This window comes from Geotrypetes seraphini, chromosome 3, assembly GCF_902459505.1.
Source record: "Geotrypetes seraphini chromosome 3, aGeoSer1.1, whole genome shotgun sequence".
Lineage (NCBI taxonomy): Eukaryota > Metazoa > Chordata > Amphibia > Gymnophiona > Dermophiidae > Geotrypetes > Geotrypetes seraphini.
The window spans coordinates 69,605,868-69,626,501 of NC_047086.1; the positions used below are offsets into that span (position 1 = coordinate 69,605,868).

The 20,634-nt window shown below is 42.8% G+C and overlaps 1 protein-coding gene across 1 annotated transcript in view; it reads right to left on the minus strand.

The window, feature by feature from the left end:
* Nucleotides 1–1,180: 1,180 nt before the first annotated feature.
* The window catches only part of TMEM14A (transmembrane protein 14A), a 40,141-nt gene continuing 20,687 nt past the window's right edge, over nucleotides 1,181–20,634 (minus strand). Inside the window, exons 3-5 of the mRNA XM_033935805.1 lie at nucleotides 18,497–18,598; nucleotides 16,764–16,851; nucleotides 1,181–1,554 (exon numbers count right to left, since the gene is read on the minus strand). Of these exons, the coding sequence (XP_033791696.1) occupies nucleotides 1,515–1,554; nucleotides 16,764–16,851; nucleotides 18,497–18,598 (230 nt within the window). The 3' untranslated portion in view covers nucleotides 1,181–1,514. The remainder of the gene's footprint in view (nucleotides 1,555–16,763; nucleotides 16,852–18,496; nucleotides 18,599–20,634) is intronic.

Sequence of the window (20,634 nt, forward strand, 5' to 3'; positions counted from 1 at the left end):
TCTTACTATTGCTCAGATAACATGAAAATCAGGATTTTTTTTTGTATGGTGATTTCCATGGAGAAATGTTCTAGCTCTTATCTGCATGTTGTGGGGAGGTGAATATCAGCTCCCATATAATTCATTTTAATATGGTGTGTTAAACTGAGCTTTTCTTTTGCTTTCTCTCTCATTTTGCTCCTTGTTGTTTGAGCATTATATATCTCCCTTTTGTTTTTGCTGAAAAGCAGATTAAAGTATGTTTGGCGAGAAACATGGTTCTTTGAATTTGTCTGGCAGGATATAATGTTTTGCTTTAAACATGGGTGACCTGGGCCTAAAGGAGGCTCTGCTGTCATTTACTGTGTTCCTGAAGCCTCTAAGAACCTGCTGCCATAGGCAGATGGCCAATTTTGCCTAATAGTTGGGGCAGCCCTTGACCCGTTCCCATTTTGGATGCTCGGGGGGGGGGGGGGGGGTAGGGTGGCATCTTATCTCTTGCCTCAGACAGCAGATTGCCTTGAGCCGCCCCTGGACTGGGGATCCTCCAAGACAGGCTTAAGAATCATTGTCGTACAGCAAATGCAGAAAATCCTGCTCTGGGCAATAAGTTCTCTCTTTCTGCTAACTATTCTGGGCAAGTTACTTAACCCTCTGTTGCCTGAGGTACAAAATAAGTACCTGTAGATAATATGTAAACTGCTTTGATTGTAACCACAGAAAGGCAGTGTATCGATCAAATCCCATCCATTTCCCTTATTGGTGTCTAGTCTGACCCTGTCAATGTCTTGATAGGAAAAACCAACTAATTTACCCCCCTCACCTTTTACAAAACTGTAGCGTGGTTTTCAGCGCCGGCCGCGGCGGTAACGACTCGACGCTCGTAGGAATTCTATGAGCATCAGAGCTGTTACCGCTGTGGCTGGTGCTAAGAACCGCACTATAGTTTTATGAACGGGGGTGTTGTGTTTAGTCAGACAATATAGCAGATTCTGGATATAGCCTGCCTTGCATATCCCACATTGAGCCTTTTGTCCCTCGAAAAATGTATCCACAGAAATAGCAGGTAAAAAAATCTCTGTAGGGGATTGTTCCCACAACAGCTTTCAAAGGGAAGGTATGTGTGCACTTTGCACCTATATGGATAGTTGTGAAACTTGTCCTCTAAATCCACAGGACTAAGGAAAGAGAACACAATCCATAGGGGCCATACTGCTAATCATCTTTAATATACTCATATTTATAATGTTACATCTTGTATCAATTAGAAGCCTGAAAAAAGAGTGTAAAAGATTATTACAAAGGTTTAAAAACGGATGTTTCAATCCTACTTATTGTACCTGAAAAAAATACTATATCTCAAAGCTAAACTTGAAATGACAGTCCAGAAATACAAAATTATTTTTATTTCAGAAATGTGGATTCATATATGACGCTGGAGAAGAGATTTGTTACATCTCCTTCATGTCCTAAAGGACAAAGATGGCGCTTGCTTGCTTGTTAAAAGGTGCTTCAGTCCTTGTTTGTTGCAGAGTCTACAGGAGGTTAAAGACAAGTCTCAGGATCATGAAGATACTGCAAACAGCACACAGGAAAAAAAAAAAATATATCAGGGCTTCGTTATCATGTGGTTCAGTAGCTATTTATGAACAGTTAGTTTGCCTCAGTAACTAAACAGTTAAGTTACTGCTGGAATGAGATGCTTTGAACTGACATTGGTTAGTATAAGTGGCATAAAAATAATAAAGATAAAAGCCACCGATCATGTGCCAATCATGTGATGGCACCGGGTACAGAACTGTGCCTCCTGCAAAGGTAGGCGCCGGAAAAGTAGGCCAGGGTTTTCCAGGCCATTTCTGGCACCTACCTTTGATGTGAATCACTCCTCCCTAGGCGCTAAGGGCCACCTAATACTACTTCTGGCATTAGTCACGCCAACATTGGCTTTAACCACGCCTACATTGGTGTGAGGCAATATTTCTGTCCAAGAAAAAAAGGTATGTTCCTAACCTATTTTATTGTTCTTCATGTACAGTTTATACATTAAAAAAGTCCTATTTCTCCCAGTGAGATCCATAAAAATTCATAAATGAAGAACCACCAGATGCTATAATCATTCTATAGTACACAAACTTGTATGAGCGGTTAATTTGTATTGAGTGTTAATGAGCTGAACTGATGATTCGACAAACAAGATGCAGCCAAGCAGTGACTTTTTGCAAGTGGACATGTGATGAACCACCATTTCAACTCATGAACTGGAGTGGATAAAGTGGTGCTGCTCACTTGAAATAAATGTTTCCTGTAGACAGCATGATTGACAAGGCACACAAGTGGGTAAAATCATCCAATAACTGTGCTTCCAGAGATCAGAACTAGAGAATGACACGGGGAAAAAATTTGTCCCTGTCACTGCCCCGTCCACGTGACCACCAACCCTGTCCCTGCAATCACTGTCCCTGCAGCATCCGTACAAGCCTCAGTACTGCAGTATTTAGCTTATTCCTGCCTTATAAATCTGGCTGCAGAACTAGAGAAAGAAAGAGATGTTCAGCTGGCAGGGCTTTGTTTATAAATTTTTATCAACACAACTAATATACTACTGTATACTAAAGCAAAATAAAATACAGTAAATATTAATTTTTTTTCTACCTTTGTTGTCTGGTTTCTGCTTTCCTCATCTCATTCATTTCCTTCCATCCACTGTCTGCCTTCTCTGTCTCTTCCATATGCTCTGTTACTATGCCTCTCCCTTCCATCTCTCCCAGCACCCCCACCCCAATTGTTCTGCCACCCATCTTCCCTCCGCTCCCCCCCAGTCTGGAATCTCTCTCTTCCCCATTTCCCTTCAGCATCTGTTCCTCTCCACCCCACCTTCCCCAGTTCTCTTCAGCATCTGTTATTCTCCACCCCACCTTCCCCAGTTCCCTTCCGCGTCTGTTCCTCCCCACCCCACCTTTCCTAGTTACCTTCAGCATCTATTCCTCCCCATCCCACTTTCCCCAGTTCCCTTCAGCATCTGTTCCTCTCCACCCCACCTTCCCCAGGTCCCTTCAGTATCTGTTCCTCTCCACCCCACCTTTACTCCCTTCCACCCTGCCCCTTACCTTCATGGCAGGTAATTTCTAAATTTGCTTCCTACGAGCAGCCGGGCATTGAAGTTGTGTGTGGCTGCAGGAAAGGTCGTCTCTGATGCAACTTCCGGTTGCATCAGAGATGACCTTTATGGCAGCCACACGCGATTTCAATGCTCCAGCTGCTCGTAGGAAGCAAATTTAGAGAAATTGCCTGTACGGCCGCACCTTGAATACTGTGTGCAATTCTGGTAGCCGTATCTCAAAAAAGATGTAGCAGAATTAGAAAAGGTACAGAGAAGGGTGATGAAAATGATAAAAGGGATCGGACAACTTCCTTATGAGGAAAGGCTAAAGTGGCTAGGACTTTTCAGCTTGGACGTCAGAGGGAAGCCTTTCGGGTCAGCCATGGGCAGCGTGTTTGAACAGCTTCCCAAGGCTTTGTGAAGATACAGGTACGGCTGTCTGAAGGGAAGGAGGAGGAGGCCAGGAGACCAGTACATACCATGGGAGCCGCAGCCATGTGGTCAAAGAGCCGCATGTGGCTCATGAGCTGTGGGTTGACGATCCCCGCACTAGGAGGAAGCCAGCCAAATGAGTCTCCAAGACAGAGCAAATTAAGTGACCTGCCAAAGGTCAAAGGTCTTCTGGAAGCTAAGTGCTTTGACAAGGGTAGAAAGCCAGAAGCAAAAACAAGTAATGCTTAAGCAGTAATGCTTATTAAGCAGTGAGGTGAGTTGCAACCTAAGCTCAGAAGACCTAAGGAATAAAAAGGGGACTTGTCAAAAGCAACAGGTAGATCAGATTAATGCATCTCAATGGCCATGTATTTGGTCTTGGAGAATTAAAGGTACGATGTCGGCATCTATTAGGCAAACATGGTTCTTTTTGTTGCATAAAGCATTCTGTACCCCTACTAGATTACAAAAATTAGATTGCTCTAAGTCTAATAGATGCTGGCATTGTAAAATTGAAGTTGGAACTTTAGACCATCTTTTATTTTATTGTCCATGTATTCAGGCATTTTGGATATCAATCTGGGATCAAGTTAACTTAATGATGGAGAGTCATGTGGCATTGTCCTATGACACAGTGGTTTTTGGAATGTGCATGAGGGCTAAATGCCAAATATCTGCAGCAAACAATAAATTACTGATGATTCTTACTGGTGTGGGAATTCAGCAAATAACGACTAATTGGAAAGACTGTTCTAGACTGAATTGTAGTTTCTGGTGGAACTCAGTATGCCATATGTATAAGATGGAAAGATTTCTTGCAGTACAGAGGGGGTATTTTAAAAGATTTCAGGAGGTGTGGAGGCCATTAATTGAATATTATAATGATTAAGGTTTATTCTTTTTCCTTAGGGGATAATTTGTAGAAATGGGGGGATGGGGGGGGATAGAATAATCTAATTAAATAGCGGTATATTTCAACTGATTAATGGATATAAGAAACATGGTATATATGTATGAATAGAAAAGGAAAGGGGATAAAATTATTGGAAATATGTTGTTATGAAATATTAGGGGATATATGTAATATGATGAGATATATTTGTTGTGCATTAATGTATATAATAAAATGAAAAAAGAGTTTGAGGAAGAAAGGGTGGGGGGAGGGATAGGTTAATGTATGATTAATTGTATTATGGAAGAGGGATGTCTAAGTATGTATATGTTTGGATAGATTATTTTATTGATATGGGAAGGGATGGGAGGTGGGTGGGGGGAATTAAAACATGTATAATAATATTGTTTAAGAATGTCAAGTGAGTTATGTGAATTAATTGTAATAATATTGTACACTTGTTGAGAGAAATAAAAAGGAATAAAGATTTAAAAAAAAAAAAAAAAAGCAACAGGTAGAGGTTAAGTACCCACCTCATGGGTAGCCCAAGGGATGAATGAAGCCAGTTCAGTGGTACAGAGATTGGTTATCTACCACTATGTATAGACTATAAGAGGAGACAAAACCCCTTCAAGGTATAGGGTCAAGACCCACCTCGAGAGCAGTGTTCTGGGTTGGAAGAAGCTAACCACTGGGTTGTAATCCTGACAGAGGAGTTACAGGATGCAGTTACATATGAGAGGAGAGGAGTGACCTGGAAGCGGTTAAGGACCAATTGAAAGGTAAAAGCAATAGAATGATTGAATATCGGGGCAAGATGCAGGACCTGGAAAGAGAGAAAGAGGAGCTAAGGGGAATTCTTGCACAGAAAAACTGACAAGTATGTGGATGAGTTGCAGACTATCTCTGCTGCTATAGAAAAAAGAATTTCAGCTGTTTCCATATAGTGATAGAAAAATTCAGAATTTCAACATACACCAAACGCCTCGTGTCGCTCAGTCCTGAACATGACCAAAATAACTGTAAACATTATGCTTGAATGTCCTCGAGAACAGGAAGAGATTGAGTTAATTGACTTAGAGCAGTGTTCTTCAACCTTTTTACACCTATGGACCGGCGGAAATAAAATAATTATTTCGTGGACCGGCAAACTAATAAGACTTAAATTTTTAAAAACCCCATTGCCGCCCTGTCCCGTTAACCATCTGATCCCATCCGCACAAGCCTCCAATAGTTATGATTTTATATTGAACATATTTTATTAAAGTATAAAAAGTAACAATATTCTGTACAATTGTCATTTTATAAATATAAATAATACAGGGCAAGGATCAACAAAACCCCAGTCTCCCCTCCCCTTCACATATATCCCCTCTACTATCAAGAAAACTGAATAAGCCAAATTATTACAGAATGTTACACAAATATCATGCTAACAGAATACTGCAGTCACACATTGCAGGAATGGTGTTAGGGGGAGTGCAACTTGGGCAACTGTCTTCTGGTCAGAGAGAGCCCTAAGCCAGCTGGAAGCTAAAGACGCACTGCCTGGGCTTTGCACTCCCCAGTTATGTCTAACATCAGCTCTAGCAGGATACATATTTTAAATCTGATATATTCTAATCACAAGATAGAAATAAAATTATTTTTTTCTACCTTTTGTCGTCTCTGGTTTCTGCTTTCATCGTCTTTTCACTCTCTTCCATCCAGCGTCTGCCCTCTGTCTCTTCAATCCAGCATCTGCCTCTTCCATCCACTGTCTGCCCTCTACCCCTCCCTCTCCCATATGGTATCTGCATTCTTTCTATGCCCCTCTCTCCTACACCAGATCTAGCATCTTTGTCCCTCTTTCCTTATTTTTCATCTGACCCCCCTTCCCAGCATCAATCTCTCTCTACCTTGTCATTCCTCTGTCTCTCCCCTTTCCCTCATCTGATCTCTCCATTCCATCCTGACTCCTTCCCCTCCTCTAATCTCCCTGCCAGCTGTTTCCTTCCAATGTTCCTCCTCCCCTGTCCAGCAGTACCTTCTCCCTTTCTTCCTCCCCTTATCCAACAGTAACTCTCTTCTCTTCCCCTTCTCCCCTGTCAGCAGTAGCCCCTTCCCCTCCCTTGTCCAGGAGTACCCTTCTCCCTTTCCTCCTCCCCTTATCCAACAGTAATTCTCGTCCCTTCCCTTTCCCTTCTTCTCCCCTGTCAGCAGTATCCCCTTCCCCTCCCTTGTCCAGGAGTACCCCTTCTCCCTTTCCTCCTCCCCCCTTATCCAACAGTAATTCTCGTCCCTTCTCTTTCCCTTCTCCCCTGTCAGAAGTAGCCCCTTCCCCTCCCTTGTCCAGGAGTACCCCTTCTCCCTTCCCTCTTTCCCTCTCCAGCAAATGTTTCCTCTATGTAGGCTAGCAGCAGCTCTGTGTGCTTTTAACTTCGGCACACAGCTGCCCCTAAGCAGTATTTTAGCGCGGTTTCATGAGGCAGCCTCGGGGCCTTTGGTAGGCCAGCCCACTTTGATGATGCGATGTGGGCCGGCCTACCAAAGGCCCCGAGGCTGCCTCATGAAACCGCACTAAAATACTGCCTAGGGGCAGCTGTGTGCCGAAGTTAAAAGCACACAGATCTGCCACTGCTTTTCTGGGGGTGCGGAGACATACGCGGCAGGAGTCGGTGGTGGCAGGCAGGAGTGCCGGCATAGCGACGGCAACAGGAAGTTGCACGTCAGCTGACGCCGGCACCTTTTGCTGCGGCGGGGTCCTGAATCCTTCGAGGACCAGCAAGATGTTTTTGCGGACTGGCACTGGTCCGTGGACTGGCGGTTAAAGAACTGTGACTTAGAGCATGTGAATGCTGAAAAGAAGCTACTCTTGGAAAAGTCTTGCAAAAAAGCCTCCTCTGCATAGAAATTGTTTACTTCGGTACAGACCGGTTAAGAATCTTGCATGGGAAAAGCCATTAATATCTCTGCACAGTGGCCAAAAGGGAATGATTTTGGCAGTGGCGCCCGCCAAAGTAGGCGCTACTTCCAAACAGAAGAACAGAAAGGGTTACGAGAAGCCAAGGAACAGCAAGTGAAGGAGATAGGGCAACTGAATACCAAGTCCCTAGGAAGGGACCCTTCAAAAGCAGCAGTACAAGTAAGGCAGGAGGAGCTAGATAAAGAGTGTCACAGAGGCAGAATGCATGGCCGAAAGCCCAATTGAAGGCTAAGACCCAAGAAATGGGGAATGGGGGGGGGATCACAGAGTTAAAAAGATGCTTGAACTTCTGAAGCACAAGACAGAGGAGGTTACCCAGCTGCAAGAGCAGGTAACCCTTACGAAGTCCACCATTGAGATTCTACAGAAGCAAGCAGAGGGACTGCTTGCTCACCTGAAGGAGGTGAAAGAGATCACTTTGCTTGCAGGGGGAGCAATGGGCAAGTGCCTTGGTTGAAATCAGCCAGACACAGCTCAAAAGAGAGTACTAGGGACTGGTAGAAGAGAAACCCTGCTGTAAATGGGAGAGGGAAGAAGTAACCTCCAGGTCACAAGAATTACATGGGCAGTTGGGGGAGAATGTCCCAGGTGACCAATTTGAAGAAGTGAAGAGTGCCAACTGATGAAGTAGTGGAGAAAGTGAAGCCGCTGGCAGCTATAGATAGTAGGGTGAGTCACTTTAGGAGATGTCATAATTTTAAACATCACTTGCAAAAAAAAATAGTGCAATTTCATGTAGAAAATCAACAACTAGCTTTAAATTGTGTGTATGATAATATGTTATTTACCTACTTGGTCTGCTTGTATTTAACTAGCATTTTGGGTGGAAATGATGCAAACTTTTACTCAGGTGGTTGAACGCACTCAAGAAGTGGCTGTGCTATATGTTTAGATACCTGAAGGGTCTCTGATCTTTGGGGGATTGGACTCAGGGGCTGATTCTTGTTGGACCGCTGAAAGCTAGGTGGTAGTATGCGTTCTAACGCTGCCAAACTTAATTGTTTTAATTGGTGCTAAATGACACGGTGATTTACAAAAAATAGTAGCTGCTAAGCAGCCTTCCTGAACAGCACCTACTTCCCTGGTGGCTAGCAGTGCATAGTGATACCAAAGCCTGGGAGGGGGCATGGTTAGTGGTGGTGTCAGACTTTGGCGTCACCATCCGTCGCTGGACACGATTCTGACGTGATCCTAGGTGCCGAAAATGTAGACCTGTGAAAAACCCTGGCCTACATTTCTGGAGCCTAGGGTCCTGTCAAGCTGCGATTCTGAAAGTGGTACCTGTCGGTGACTGATATGTAGCAAGTGTATGTTTTGTAAGCGCCTACTTTGGTGGGCGCCGCTTCCAAAATCATCCCCTGTGGGCCACTGTGGCAGAGATATTAATGGCTTTTCCCATGCAAGATTCTCAACTGGTCTGTACCGAAGTAAACAATTTCTATGCGGAGGAGGCTTTTTTGCAAGACTTTTCCAAGAGTAGCTTCTTTTCAGCATTCACATGCTCTAAGTCAATTAACTCAATCTCTTCCTGTTCTCGAAGACATTCAAGCATAATGTTTACAGTTATTTTGGTCATGTTCAGGACTGAGCGACAAGAGGCGTTTGGTGTATGTTGAAATTCTGAATTTTTCTGTCACTATATGGAAACAGCTGAAATTCCAACTCAGGCCTTATAGCAAGAAGGAATAAATAGAATGAACTCAATGAAAATTGTTGGACAGGAGAGCCTTGTTTTGTGTTCATTCCATTGAGTAGAAAAACCAGAACTGAAGAGCTGATGAGACTGCTGTGCATGGGAAGGGCCATGCATGTTCAGTAATTTACACTGGGAGGGGCCTTAAGCTCCTAAGTAAATCAGGGTCTTAGGCCCCTCCTAGTGCATCCCAGAATGCACCGGGAAGGGGAAGGCCCCATTTTGAAGAGGCGGTCCTACCGGCAAGATGGACTGGGCATACCTCCTGCCGTTCTTCAATTTAAAGATAGGCGGGTAAAGGGTCTTGGACTCATAGCAGGAGGGAGTGGGGATCTCGCCTGCTGATTTTTTTTTTTTTTTTTTTTAAGTATGGGGGTGGGCTCCTGGCACAACTTTTTTTTTATGGGCACAAAGACATCTTGCCGGCTCAACTGATTGGAGATTCCCGCAATGATCTGAACTGGCAGGCAGGGAGAGCAGGAGCTGCTTTTTTTTTTTGATTAACAGACAGGAGGAGGAGCTGTGCTAGTGATTGCTCTGCCAGGCACAGTTCCTCCCCCTTTTACCGCCAATGCTTTACACAAATAGCATGCATATAATTTGCATAATATTGTGCTAAGCATCGCTAGTAAAAAAAAAAATAGCTCCCACCACAGTATTTTCTACTGTTGTATCTGGACCTTTGTGAATCTTGGCCTCAATCCTGCTTGTCAACAGATAAATATTTTTGACATATAGTCCTGACCATAAGATGCACCCTAGATTTAGAGGAAAAAAACGTTCTGAACCAAATTCTCTCTGCCAGGCTCTGCACCCTGTCCCCCCTCCCTGCCAGGCTCTGTCCCCTGTCCCCACCTCTGGTGGTCTAGTGGTAGGCCGGCACAGGGCACAGAGCAGACAGGCCTAGTAGCAGGCAGGCAGGCCGTCCCCACACCCCCCAGTACCTTAAATCATCCCCCATACCCCCACAAGCCCCCAGTAGCTTAAATCATCCCCCATACAACCACATGCTCCCATACCTTAATCATCCCCCATATCTCCCATGTACCTTAAATCATCACCCATCCCATGTACCTTAATCATCCCCCATTCCCCCACGTATCCCCAGTACCTTTTTTAATCATCCCCCCCTTGGTACCTTTTTTAATTCCTCCCTCCTTAGACGGCTCTTATCTTTCCCAGCCAGCGGCGCACAGGCCAAAAGCGCAGAGATCAGGAGCAAGTCCTCCGCGCTCCTGCCTGGGCCCGCGCCTATCTCTGAATGGCTGCAGTCAGTTCTCGTGAGTCCTGTGAGAGCTGAATGCATCCATTCGGAGATCGGCGTGGGCCCAGGCAGGAGCGCGGAGGGCTTGCTCCTGATCTCTGCGCTTCTGGCTGGGAAATTCGCTGGACCACCAGGTATGACGGCAGCGAGCGGGCAGAAGGGATTAAAGATGCAGCGGTGGCGGTGGGGGCTTTAAAAGATGCAGCAGCGGGCTTAACAAATTTGTATCTTCGCTTCCTAAGACGCACTTACATTTCCACCCCCTTTTTGGAGGTGGAAAAAGTGCGCCTTATGGAGCGAAAAATACGATATACACAGAAGTTTATAATTTGAAAACATCTTTGAGTGGACTTATTTAACTGCTTACACGGGTACAAGTGGACTGATTTTTCACTCTGTCAAAAATTGCAAAGACTAGGGGACACTCGATGAAGTTAAAGGAAAATACTTTTAAAACTAATAGGAGGGGAGGAAGTGACGTCATCGGGAGCGATGGTGGCTTAAAATCGAAGCTCCTCCGAATCGCGCTAAACTTTTAGCTTTCAGCTAGCAGTACGAGGCTAGTATCTGGCACTTTTTGCATAATTAAGTGTGGAAAACTAGCGGGCTGCAGATGGCTTCGAAAAAAGGGCGAGCGGATTTGAAATCCTATGCTTACCAGCCATCGGATAATTCTGAGGCCTGTGAGACTGATGAACCACAACGCGGTAAGGGCGTTGTCCAGTTGAGTGCCGAGTCTGATGCTCGATCGGCCACCTGTGGGGAAATGCGTGCATGGATGGCAGATTTAAAATCTACAATGCTTTCTATCCAAAGCACTTTGCAATCGGAGGTGGCTAAGATTGGGCAGTCAGTGCATGAGATGGGGGCTCGGCTGCAGGAGTTTGAAGAACGCGTTATTGATCATGATACGGATCTAGTGGCCCTGCAAGCGCGGTGCGCTCATTTGGAACGCAGACAGGAAGATTTTCAACTTCGCCTAGAAGATGGTGAGAATCGCAGCCGACGGAGTAATGTGCGTGCTAGAGGGGTTCCTGAATCTTTGGCTGCATCGGAGTTACAGGCTCATTTGTTGGAAATCTGCAAGCGCTTTCTTCAGGCAGCTGACCCAGAGGCTCCAATACCTGTGATCGAGTTTGAAAGAGTGCATCGGGCTCTGGGTCCCCGGGTAGGTGATAGGCCCCGGGATGTGGTAGCCTGTTTTACACGCTATCCAGTTAAAATTCAAGTTCTTCAAGCTGCTCGAAAAGTGGGACATATCACATGGGAAAATTCTAAAGTGGAATTATTTGCGGATTTATCCGCAATTACTTTACGAAAGCGTCGAGATTTTCGGGAGATTACTCACTGCTTACAATCCCATGCTATCAGATATCGATGGCTTTTTCCTTTTGGACTTTCCTTTCAAGTGGCTTCTCAACAACATAAGGTTACTTTAGTGGAGGAAGCTGCAGCTATATTACGTGATGCTCAACTTTATGCATCCTTGGAAGAGCCGACTACATCATCTGGAACTGGTGCTTCATCGCAGCGCTGGAAACGGGTCCCTACTAGTAGCAAGCGCCTGCAGCGGAGATCTGGCCTGGAGCAGAACTCGGCCTCTGGACCTACCTGAATTTTTAAGCAGCTTTGTTTGGTTCTTGGTTGAATGATATGTGACTCTTGCTAGTTCTTGTTTATTATTGGCATATATGATCTCTTCTCGTACTATTTTTTATAAGTTTGGTGTGATTTGGGGTATGTTGGGATGTCACTTTCTCTTTTAGCCCACCATGAGGAGGGCCTATGGTTAGTTTGGGGATGGGAGGGGAGGGAGGTGGGGGGGGGAATGGAGAAGGGGTTTTTTCTTTCTTGCTGCTGGTTTTTACACTGGGGTTTGTTATTCTGGGTTGTGAAGGGTTGTTTGCGGGAGTATGGTTGCGTGTGGGTATGTTTGGATGAATGGCTCCTGAAGGTATTAGTTTCTTTACTTTAAATGTACGGGGTCTGAATGTACCTCGAAAGAGGCAATTGCTTTTTAAAGAGGCTGATAGGTTGAAGGCTGGGGTGGGTTTCTTTCAGGAGACCCATCTTAAGCCTCAATATGAAACGCTAGTGAAGCATCCTCGTTATCCCCATATATATTTTGCTTCAAATGAGGAGGGGTCTAAAAAACATGGAGTAGGGATTCTTTTTGCAAAGCACCTTGATCCTCAGATTAAACAGGTGATACGAGACCCGAAGGGTCGTTATTTGATATTAAAAGTTGAATTGCAGCAGGTGCTATATACTTTTTGTAATATTTATGCTCCTAATTCTGAGCAAAAAGATTTTTTGGTAACTTTAGACCAGGTGTTGCGAGGGGTTGTAGAGGGCTCTTTATTAGTAGGGGGGGATTTTAATTTGACTTACGATGTGGGATTGGATAATTCGTCACAGTCGATTCATTATGGAAAATCTGATAGAAAGCAATTGCACTCTTTCTTTATGACCTGGGATTTGATTGATCCTTGGAGACATCTATATCCAACTACCAAAGATTATACTTATTTTTCATCAGTACATGATTCATATTCTCGTATTGATTTTTGGGGCATTGATAAGGCTTTACTTTCCCAGGTGTCAGATGTTGGAATTGCTCAGCGTGTGTGGTCAGATCATGCTGCGGTATACTTTATTTTACATCCTCATATGGCTTCCTTTGGGCGGCGGTTCTGGCGATTTTGTGATAACCTATTGACGGATCCTATAATAGTGTCTCGAATAGAACAGAATTTGAAGGATTATATTCAGTTTAATACTAGTGATGAGATTTCTCCTTTGATATTTTGGGAAGGTATGAAGGCAGTTTTACGTGGTCATATTATTTCTATTGGAGTACATCGACGGCGAGAACGTGGGCGAAAACAGGAAGCTTTGCGCCAACAATTGCATTATCTAGAACAAAAGCATAAGCGGGATCTTTCTTCTGCTTTGCTGACGCGTCTAGATAAGGTGCGAAAAGATCTTCAGATGATGCAATTGGACGAATTATCAGACCAATTACAGTCGGTCCAACAAAAACATTTTGAATATGGTAATCGGGCGAGCCGTCAGTTGGCTTATAAGTTGAAAGCTCAAAAATTGAGGAATGTGATTACTAAGGTGACAGCCACTGATGGTTCAGCCTGTTATACGCCGGAATCTATTGCAGGTGCTTTCCTTTCATTTTACCAACATTTATATACTCCTGAACAAGATGTGTCTCAAGTTCAAATTGATAATTATTTGGCTCAGACACAGCTTCCTAAATTGACATCTGAAGAAGCAGAGTGTCTGTCAGCCCCTATTTCGGAAGCTGAAACTCAATGGGCGATTTCCATTTTGGCTTATGGGAAAGCACCTGGGTTAGATGGCTTTACGAATAGATTTTATAAATGTTTTAGACATTTGCTTGTAGGCCCTCTTACTCGGGCCTTTAATAGTTTAGAAATGGGTATGGAGTTGCCTTATTCATGGAGATTGGCGGGTATAACACTTATTTTGAAACCGGGAAAAAATTCTATGCTTTGTGGATCATATCGTCCAATTTCATTGTTAGACACTGATTACAAAATTTTCACAAAAATATTGGCTCGTAGGTTGCAATGTTATATGACTTATTTAGTACAGGATGACCAAGCGGGTTTTATTGCGGGGAGGCAAACATTTGATAATATTCGTAGATTGCTTCATTTGATTTGGTTTGTACAACATGAAAAGATACCAGCATTGCTGTTGAGTGCTGACGCTGAAAAGGCCTTTGATAGGGTGTCGTGGCCATTTTTGTTGAGCACTTTATCAGCTATGGGAATTAGAGGACAGTTTTTTATGTGGATTCAGATTCTATATACTAAGCCGTTAGCAGCTCTCCGGATTAATGGGGGGTATACAGATTCATTTCAGTTAGCTAGAGGAACAAGACAAGGTTGTGCGCTTTCGCCACTACTTTTTGCGTTGGTGATGGAGCCTTTTGCTTCTCATGTTCGAGCCCAGCAGTATATTCATGGCGTGGTTTGTAATGGACTTTCCACAAAGTTATTGATGTTTGCTGATGATGTTATTTTTACTGTAACTGATCCTTGTGTTACTCTCCCGGGTATTATAGGTGAATTGTCTGCCTATGGCGCTGTATCTGGATTTCGGACCAACATGGATAAATCTGAGATATTGAATTTGTCAGTTCATCCAAGGGATTGTGCTTTTTTGAAAGCTACTTATTCTTTTAAATGGGCATCTAAATCTATACGTTATTTAGGAATCAATGTGCCAGCGCGGCTTTGCTCTTTGTTTGAAGTTAATTATCCAGCGATTTTGCAATCTCTTTGGGTTGATTTGGATAGATGGGAGAATGTCTCCTTATCATGGTTTGGTCGCATACAAAGTGTAAAGATGATGGTATTGCCGAAGCTACTTTATCTTTTTCAGGCTTTACCAATTCCTTTGTCTGCTGCTTTCTTTCGTGGGGTGGCTAGAAAAATTTTTAAATACATTTGGAAGAGTCGACCCCCACGGGTGCCTAGGAATGTGTTGTATCAACTTCGCTCTCAGGGGGGTATGGCTGTACCCTGTTTGAGGCGTTATTATGAGGCTGCTCAACTGAAGTCTTTTTTGAGTTGGTGTAAGGATAGATCAAAAAGTTGGGTTCGAGGGGAAAAAATTTTGGGATCGGAAGAGCTTTGTCGGGTGATCCCTTGGTTAAGAGTGGAAGAGGCTCGACAAATGTTTAAGGGGGCTAACCCTTTTTTGCAACATACGTTTGTGATGTGGATTAGGTTGCGTAATAGGTTTTTCCCCTCTCGATTGTATTTTCGTAGTACCCCGTTGTGGGTTGCGTGGGGTTTTGCACCAGGAAGATCTGATTGTCGTTTTCGGGTTTGGGCTCAAATGGGTCTTATGGATTTGGGAGATTTTGTGGAAGAGGGGCGATTATTATCATTTTTGGAATTGAGGGAAGCTTATGATTTGTCGCCGACGGATTATTTTCGCTATCTTCAAGCAATAGATTTTATTAGGCGCAGGGCTTTTGATGATGTTTGTTTGGAAGAAACCACCCTAGAGTGGGCAATTATGGGTAGTAGTGGTAAGGGGTGTATTACTAGATTCTATAAAGCTCTTATTCAACAACAGGCTCCCCCGGTAAAATATCTATCTCTTTGGGAGGGACTTTTACGCCCAGTGCCACCGATTATTAAATGGGAGCGGGTGTTTAGTCGCCTGCTTCGAGTTTCTATAGCCAGCTCTTTGGTGGAAAATGGATATAAGATGCTTTATCAATGGTACCTAACACCCCAGCGTCTTCATCTCATGTATCCTCAAGTATCTAATTTATGTTGGAGACGCTGTGGTTGTTTGGGTACCTTCCTTCATATCTGGTGGGATTGTCCGAAGGTAATCCCATATTGGGATATGGTATTTGAACTATTATCTGATATTTTACATACCACGATTTCTCGAGCTATGGGTAGTGCTCTTTTACATCTACCTTTGGTTCCATTGTCTTCTAATACACATAAATTGGCTTGTTATATTTTTACTGCTGCTCGTCTTTTGTTAGCTGCATATTGGAAACAGGCCTTTCCCCCAGGTCGATTACACTTACTACGAAAAATAGATTTTATTTTTCGTATGTCTAAATTGACGGCATTAACAAAATCTCGTCTTACACCCTTTTTTAAGGTGTGGAATCCTTATATTCGGTGGTGTGAATGTCCTTCATGATCTGAGTGTTTAGCTACATTTGTGTAACCCTGTGTGAAAGCTGATTTTGGGGTGGGTTAGGGGGGGAGGTTTATTTTGATTTATATGATTCTTTTTTGCATTGTGCTGAAGATTAAAGTACAACTTTATCTTTTTACTAATTTGGGGGGAAGAGGTTGGAGAAAATGTGACATTGTAGATATCTGTTTGCTTAACCTCTGTGTCTTTGTTTTGTATATTTGAAAAATTTATTAATAAACAATTTACAAAAAAAAAAAAAAAAAAACTAATAGGAGGAAATATTTTTTCATTCAGATAATAGTTAAGCTGTGGAATGCGTTGCCAGAGGATGTGGTAAGAGCAGATAGCGTAGCTGGTTTTAAGAAAGGTTTGGTTAGGTTCCTGGAGGAAAAGTCCATAGTCTGTTATTGAGAAAGACTGCTTGGCCTGGATCGGTAGCATGGAATGTTGCTACACCTTGGGTTTTGGCCAGATATTAGGGACCTGAATTGGCCACCGTGAGAAAGGGCTACTGGGCTTGATGGACCATTGGTCTCACCCAGTAAGGCTATTCTTATGCTCTCCCTATGGCTTGGGGAAGGTACAAGTCTCACTGCTATTCCTCTAGCCCCTCCTTGTCCATGAGACCAGATGAAACTTGACTTAAATCTACACTAGATGGTTCAGCCCTACTGTGACCTATTTCAGAGCACAAAAACTGGAGAATAAATATTTTCTTACCTTAGGAGAGCTATCATGCCTGCTGGCATTAGCTTCTTTGAGTTTTTGTAGCGTATCCCCATAACTGTAGCCAGAATGATAGCTGCATCTGTGATTCCGAGAAAAATGCCCACCATATTAATCCATTTATGTTATACTTAACTGGTTTTCTATAGTTTCTGTTTTCAAAAGTTTTAATGCACTGATCCTGAAATACCAGTTTTGAAATTGAGCGCTTTTAATATTCAGGCCCCCGATATTCTAAACCTATTGAACTTTTAACAATCGATGCTAAACCAGTTCTAACCGATTTAGCTTTGAAGTATTTTACCTACCAATGCACATAATGGCTCACTGCGGTCTTTTCTGTGTTTTGTAGTAGCCTCTGACTCTGTTATGCAAGTGTAGTAAAATGAGGTCATTAATATTAAAACGAACACTCCGGACGATGTCCTAATATTGCCTGGTGATGCACTAAATGAAGCGCCAACCTTTAACAAGCCAAAATTACCAACAGGCCTGGAGGTGCCGGTAGTGTGTTAAAAGCACATCTCAGGCGCATGTGTCAAAGGTGCGTCTCATGTGCTCTTGTTAAAAGCTGCCGATTGCCTGAGACATGGAAGTAAAAAAAAAATCGGGTTGGGGAGGTAGCATATAGGTGCTGCAGAAGCAGTATAAAAAAAAAAAAAGCATTTGCATGGTTTGCTGGTACACGGGGTGTATGTGGCGCAGTGGTTAGGGTTGATTTTGGTCTTTAGCATTTGGCTTATTTCACCGATGTAACATAGACATCATATTAAGAATTGCAATACCAACCGGGATGTCACCTCTGTTGGACAACACTTCGGAAAAACTGACCACTGCCCCAACGATTTTATGGTAAGAATACGAAAAGGGAACTTTAAGACAATCGAAGAATGTAAAACCTTTGAAATCAAAATGATTAAGTATTTTGACACCTACCAGACAGGACTTAACAGAAATCTTGGCTTTCTTTCCCACTATAAAGCCACTTAAAACTGCTCTGCCACCTTTCTCTCTCCTGCCCACCCGCCCACCCACCCTCTTCCCATCCCCAAAATGCTTTCACGTTTTCCTTATATATACTGAGATTTGTCAACATTTGCTTATTTCTGATATGAAGAAGGGTTACCTTTGAAAGCTCATCATAAAATGCATTAAGTTTGTCCAATAAAAAAGGTATCACCTTATTTCCTTTATTTTTATTTCTTTATACTACCTTGGAAAGTGGACAAACATGGCCCATTTCAATCAAAATTAACCAAGGGCTCCTTTTACTAAGGCGCGCTGGCGTTTTTAGCGCATGCAGGAAATTACCGTGCGCTACACTGCGTGCTACGCTTCTAGAACTAACGCCAGCTCAATGCTGGCGTTAAGGTCTAGCGCGTGTGGCAGTGTAGCCCTAAGTAACTGGAAGTTTTTCTTCAAGAATGGTGGCATTATTCCGACAAATTTGAAGCCCTCTATTTTCCTTCAAACTCATTCGCTTGCGGTCCATTATCATGCATTAAAGTGTGATGGCAGCCCATTTAATTGCAGCTTAATATATCAATCGCCAAATAGATGGTATGTTTCCCATTGTTCCTCTGCTTTTCACCTATAGTTCTACTCAGTATCTGGGCTTTGTTCAGTAACATTTCTTGGTAATTTGAGTAGTCTTTCTGAGGCTTCTTTGCATAGAGCACCATGTATGAACTGAAAAATGAATACGTGAAAGAAAGTTAAACACTTACATAATGATATCTTTACATCTCTTGGGTCATACGTTACACGGTAAGCACCGTAACCAGCCAATGCGCCAAAAGACAGACCAGCAACCAGAGACACTATACTGCCTGCAATGAGACATCCAGTTAAAGGAAAGGAAACAAAAATTCAAAATTAAGGATATAATCATACCTCAAGGCAAATTACCAAGAACATCTCCTATCTTGTGACTTCACAAGAAATCCTTACTGCTCCAATTAGAGGCAGAAAAATCAGGGACAACTGAGGTTGATTTAGGTGTGTGTTAACCTTGACCCAGGACGCTGGACCCAGGAATGAACTTCAAGAACTGCCCTACGGGGAATCCAGCTACCGTACCAGCTCCCTGGAACATGACTCATACAATAAGCTAAGTACTCGGAGCTCATTTACACTGACTTTGTAACTTGTAGATTATGCCCCGGTCTGTGGGTTTTGGCGTTACAGGGGTGCCATAAGCCTTGTGAAACTTTTGCACTTATTATTATTAACACTTTATGGCACTTTTGTTGCATTAATTGCACATGTGAGCGCTCCTATGATGGTGTGCGGCTAGCGTACTTAATGTTGTTGGCTTATTTGGGTCTGTTTTCTCTGGATTGTTTTTTACTGCAGACAGTTGGACCTTTGGTCTTTCCTTTTGGTTTTATTTGGGTCAACGGCATGGAATGTTGCTATTATTTGGGTTTCTGCCATATATATATAGCCCTTCTCTAAACAAAAATTCTTTCTTGTTTAAACTGAACTACAAAATAACAAAATTGCATTTAAATGCAGTGCATTTAAATCTCAAGGGGGCACATTGAGGCTTGTTTGGGTAGGACTAGGGCAGGCTTATGATTTAAACTTTTAAATTTTTTTTTTTTTCCCCCAATAATAGAACATGGTAGAAAATGTCCAGGGCAAAAACTGGATGATTGAGGCTAGACCTGTTTCAATAATGAATAAATGTCAACAAGGTGCCCAAACTGATCAGATGACCGCTGAAAGGCATGACCCACTTTTACTCCTCCAGTGGTCACTGATCCTCCCCCCCCTCTCCATCAAAGATGTGAAAGAAACAGTACATACCAGGCGGTGTGACAGTTTCAGATGTTATGGTCAGTCTTATTAGAGCAGCAAGCAGATCCCTAGCGTAGCCTAGTGGTTGATGCAGTGGACTGCAGAGATGGGGACTCATGCCAAATATCCAACTTTAACTAGTATATTTGTGGTGGAACCTATGAGCACTCCAAAACCCACCAAAAACCTACTGTACCTACATTTAGATTTTATTATTTAAAAATTTAGATACCGCATAAATACTATGTGGTTTACAAAATTACATGTATACATATTAAAAATACTAAAACATGTTTCGACAGAACAAACACAATAAAACATCAACAATATCATTATTAAAACCTTTTTTCAGTAGCTACCAATGTTGCTGGTGTGACCAAATCCTTTGTAGAAGATTCCAATAAAATGGAAATATCCAATTGTGGTTCCTGCTGTCTTTGATTACCCAATTGCTGTTCCATTTTTCTAACAGGCAGGTACTTGGGAGAAAGGCGGGTACTTGGGAGAAAGGCGGAATAAGTTCCTCGGAAACTGAGAAGACTTCCAAAAAGTATTTCTTTAACATTTCTCTGGGTGTAATAGATAAAACCCTGGAAAACCACAATTGGATATTTCCATTTTATTGGAATCTTCTACAAAGGATTTGGTCACACCAGCAACATTGGTAGCTACTGTTGCTCTAGCACCAGATAAGAATTGGATTATGAAGATGTTCTTTAAAAATAGAACTAAAGAGTTCCTGGGACAAAAAATACAGATCTTTCCAGACATTATCAAAGAGACTCAAAAACGGAGAAAGCAGTTTTTGTTATTAAAACCAGGAGTAATTTCAGTGGGGGGAAAGTTCTTTCTTAGATTTCCCTGTAAATGTATTGTTCTTCATGGCTTAGATAAATATGTTTTCTTTGAACCAATGCACCTAACAAATTTTGTGGCTTTGAAACGTCTTGAGAAAGAAGGAACAACTGGAATAGTAACTGTCTCATGATTAGAATACTCCCTCCGATTTCAGCCACTTTGCCTTGTTTATTAATGGTTATTTTTTGTTCTTTCCTTTTAATTG